The following is a 4,356-nucleotide window of genomic DNA, read 5'->3' as shown; positions in this document are numbered from 1 at the left end:
CAACCAGTTTAGAGCCCTTATCATGCGGGTTTCAGGCCCAAAAATTGCTTACAAGCCAGTTTAATTTGCATTAGCAATGCCCATCGCGAAACCTCCATCCCGTGCAAACTCATAACCGTTGGTAAAGGCCCTATCATTTCCAAAGGTCCTCAATATCCTCGCTTATACTTTTTTTTGCACTGCTGTTGCTCAAATAAACACTTTCACGTCCAGGGCCGGCAGTCGGTCCTCAGTTGCTGGGCTATCGTGGCCGGAACATACCTTTTCGATTAAGCAAATTGTGGCCAACCTCGAACTCGGACATTGAAGCTTACCAACGCGCGCGGCGTAATCATAATAACAGTTTTTGAAAATATTAAAAATTTATAAAAGCTCAACTTTTTCCGCCGTTCCCCCTCTCTTTTCCGGCAATGGGGACGACCTCTGGGGTGCCACCCCGGGTAAGGACCAAGTGTTTGTTGTGATGTAACAAACCGGTCTTTGGAGTAAATTTGTTTTTTAAAGAAATTAAATAGAAACTTTGTTTTGTGCTCACTTAGACACGTATTCAAATCAAATTTTGAAAAAAAAATATCAAATATCTTTTCAACATTGTCACTCTTCTTCACGGTTTAAAATTTCCTCCCACAGTGTCTTTTCGCGTATAAAACCAGCCACCACAAAAGTCCAAGACATGCTCCAAGTCCCTTCAACCAGGAGGGGAAAAAAAGAACATGCCAAGACAATTAACGTTAAGTGTAGGTTTTGCGCGCACTTTTCGGTCCCAGGACTGGGCCAAATTGCTGTGTTCGTTGTTTTTTTTTTCTCGTTTTCATTTTAGCTGCACTTAAACAGGTATTTTTTGTATAATTTGTAAAACAACAATTTAAACACAAGTCATTTCAGTTTTGATTATTTTAATCATTAATTTATGTTTTCAAAAATATGAGCACCAGTTGGAGAATCTATGAAAAGTTTGAAATATGTAATAATGAAGTATAAAAAGTACATAAATCAATCATTGATTTTGCACTGTGTTGTCAGAGGACCCCAAAGGAAATTTCACACAATTTTCATTGCACTTTTTTTTATTTTCCCCCTTTTCTGGCACAGGCAAATTACACGCCGGTAAAACACTCTCACCCGTTCCTCGCTGACCACTAATTTCCGAACTTTTTCAAGAAAAAGGGCCGACAAGCCGCCTCTTCTGGTGCTGAAATTCGTACCCAAAGCATCAAAAGTCCTGTCCAGCCTGTCCCAGCATAATGAATATTTATTTATGCACTCTTGTTTATTTATATTTTTTGCGCCTCAACATTTTCTCGGATCACTCGTGACTTCAAGAGCCCACTACCGTCCAGCATCGGAATGCCCCTCTTTGTTGCCTCCTTTAAGTGGGAGGATCGGACAACTCAGATGGGTGCAGGGCAGAAATCCCGCCAAAATCGTGACGTTTAAAATCATAACTGTTTCTTCCATAGGGAGAAGGCTCGGCAAGCCGCTGCCAAGAGTGTTAAAAATGGCCCACGGTTTTGGTCCGGATTTTCGGGTAATGCATTCAAAAGGACTCTACGTCGAGAGAGGTTGCAAGAGTACCATAGTGGTAAAATCACTGTGCAGTTTTTGCAAATCTTTGTTTTTAATCACAAATTTATCAGATGTTTTTGAAATATTTTCAAAAGGAGTAAAGATGCTAGCAAATTTTTACGATAAGATTTCTTAATTGCAAGAAACAAAACATTAACAATTAAAAAACAAATATCTATAATTCATTACAATTAAAATTTAAAAGATTTCAGATAACTGCTGTTTAAAAAAATATGTAGGAAAAGGTGAAACAGGACGCCAGTTCTAAAACAACTTTTGTTTAACTGATCAATCAATTTCTGAAATCGATTTTTTTAAGTTACGGCATTTTCCCGAAAAGTGCTTTTCGAAACTCGAGTCCTGATCTTAAGACAGTGGTGCCTTCTCGTTTCACCTCAACAATTGATGATTCAATTTTTTTATTACCATTGTGCATGACGTCTAGGTTCCCAAGTAGCAATTGAAATGCTTTATATTCTTATATGGTTTTAAAAATGTTTTATTAAATGCAACAATGTTTTATAAAAACATTTATCAAAGCAAACTGGTTTTCATCTTGCATAACCTTCAACATATTTTCAAGGTTTCTTCAAGACTTGATTAGGAATTCTACTTAGAAGTTTTAATTCAGATTTTAAGTTACACTTCGAGATTTCCTGAAGAATATATGGCGCAGCTTGAATACCTTGACGAAGTCTGCAATAAATCTTTTGCGTCTTAATAAGGAATTTGACCAATCTTGTTGGTTTTGAACTGTCACCTCAACTTATTCAGTTGTAGAACGAGAAACACAGTGCAAGGAGACGAATTACTTTGATCCAGCTTTTAAGTGCAGCTACAAGTGATCTCTTAATTCAAAGTTTTCAAAAGCGTGCAAAGTTTTCAAAAGCGTGCAAAGAATAATAAAAAGAATAAATTGGTGGTTTTGGTTGTGTTTTTTTTTGTTTGGGAAAAGATTTTTTAATTACCGTTTTTTTCAGAATTTATTATTGGGAACTATTTGTGTATTTCAGAAATGGTGCCAGTGCAGTTGTTGCTTAATACTATTTTTATGTAAAGATATGTTATTTTCGCAATTTATAATAACTGAACAAGGCGTTTCACACATTTTGTTTTGTGTGGCGTTTCTCGCAGACTTTTTGTTGAAAACTTTTAAGGCTTGATCAGAACTGTATAAAGTGCTTATGGTTTGCAATTAGAAATTGATAGAACTTTGAATTCTGCAAGTTTTCTTGTATAAAGCCATCAAGCTTTTATTCTGTGTATTGTTACGCGCTGTCATTTGCAATTTGTTGGTGCTGTTTGAGTTAGTTAAGCACACGGAAGTGATAATTGCGCTGTTGAGTCGGATAAAGGGCATCCGGAAACCGATCAGTATGGATAGTTTCACGCAGATGGGGCGGATCAAGTTTACGCCGGTAGATCCAGTGGATGAAGGTTTGGGGGTTTTCTCCAAGGACGTCGCTTGTCTTCAGGAGACGAAGCAGGAGATGATGGAATTTGTCGAATTGAAGGCACCGGATCGGCTGGGGCAAAGGTTCCTAAACTTGCTCTACCTCTGGGTTCACCTGAGTGTGTTGGCGAAGGTGGTGGCCATCCAGGCGCAGGTTCCATTCCTCAGCATGAACTGATCGGAAAGTATCGAAATGATTGGCAGCCTAGGAGCGGCTCGTGTCTGAGATCTTTTCAAAGACACCCGCATGCGGATTCCGTGCATAACCTACATTGACGAGGTGGACGCCACTGGACGGCAACGCGACGGTGGATGTGTTATTCGAACAAATAAATACCTTTGAAATGCTAGCGTATGCTTTTTTATTCGGTTATTTCCAAATTCAAGTTGTCCACCACCGATGGTGATCTTTTTGCAGCTGAGAAAACACGCATGCGCTGCGTCCTCGCCTTGTGCCATTTGATCTTGATGAAAGCCATGATAAAACATTTTGGATCTGATAATAGCCGCTATAAAACTTCTATAAATCTCGTAAGTCTTGGCAAGTTTTGAGCCACTCTTGTTCAAGAAGGAATGGATTTGAAATAGATTTGAACAAGAACATTTATATTTCATGAACTTCATGAACGCCATGTTGCTGTGAGGTGCGAGCAGCCGAAATGCACAGCCATATTGAATTTGGGAGCAACAATATGCTAAAACATTGATTTTTTGAAAAAAATCTTAACTTTTTTTAGTGAATCGAATGTGCGCATATTAGTTTCTCGAGCTATCTTTGAAAATTGGTCGATGAAATTATGTTGGCATAACTATCGTGTTTCATTATATATTGAAACTTAACACATTTATATTAGTAACAATAATAATTTGACTCCAAATAATTATTATCTGCCATCAGCTTTCTGTGTTTGCATGTAGGAAGAATTGCTTTTAATCAAGAAAATTAGCAAACTATTTTGTCTGCCACGCAGGCTTTTTGGTTTCCTACAAATACAAAAATATAAATGCTTAATGTTTTAATCTAGCATCCAAGAATGCGCACAGACTACAAGAAAACCTTTTTCCAAGCCAATCAGTTTTATTCATGCTTTCAAGAGATCTATAGAGATTTCATAAAACACACAATAAAACATTTATGTCTCACGATGCTCCTCAATAATACTCTGGACAACCTCCTAAAATGGTCCATTTTGGTTTTAATGTTGATTTAACTCGTTTTTAACTCAGCATGTAGGACTAAATGGCATTTCGTTGAAATTTACTTGAGAACTCTTCAGAATCTCTTTGAAACTATATCAAAACTAAAATTGTTACTTGGGTTAACAATGTCTCAATGG

General features: G+C 37.5%; 1 protein-coding gene across 1 annotated transcript; it reads left to right on the top strand.

Moving 5' to 3' along the window:
• The first annotated feature begins 2,248 nt into the window (after positions 1-2,248).
• On the top strand, positions 2,249-3,248 carry LOC120429269 (uncharacterized). The gene has a single exon (XM_039594486.2). The coding sequence runs from the start codon at positions 2,943-2,945 to the stop codon at positions 3,195-3,197; it is 255 nt and encodes an 84-aa protein (XP_039450420.2). The 5' UTR covers positions 2,249-2,942; the 3' UTR covers positions 3,198-3,248.
• Positions 3,249-4,356: the final 1,108 nt, after the last annotated feature.

This window comes from Culex pipiens, chromosome 2 (assembly GCF_016801865.2).
Source record: "Culex pipiens pallens isolate TS chromosome 2, TS_CPP_V2, whole genome shotgun sequence".
Classification (NCBI taxonomy): Eukaryota; Metazoa; Arthropoda; class Insecta; order Diptera; family Culicidae; genus Culex; species Culex pipiens.
This window is presented reverse-complemented; position numbering and strand designations above follow the sequence as displayed.

Excerpts from the sequence above, each read along its gene's own strand:
- LOC120429269 (XM_039594486.2), top strand. The coding sequence starts at position 2,943 with ATGGATAGTTTCACGCAGATGGGGCGGATCAAGTTTACGCCGGTAGAT.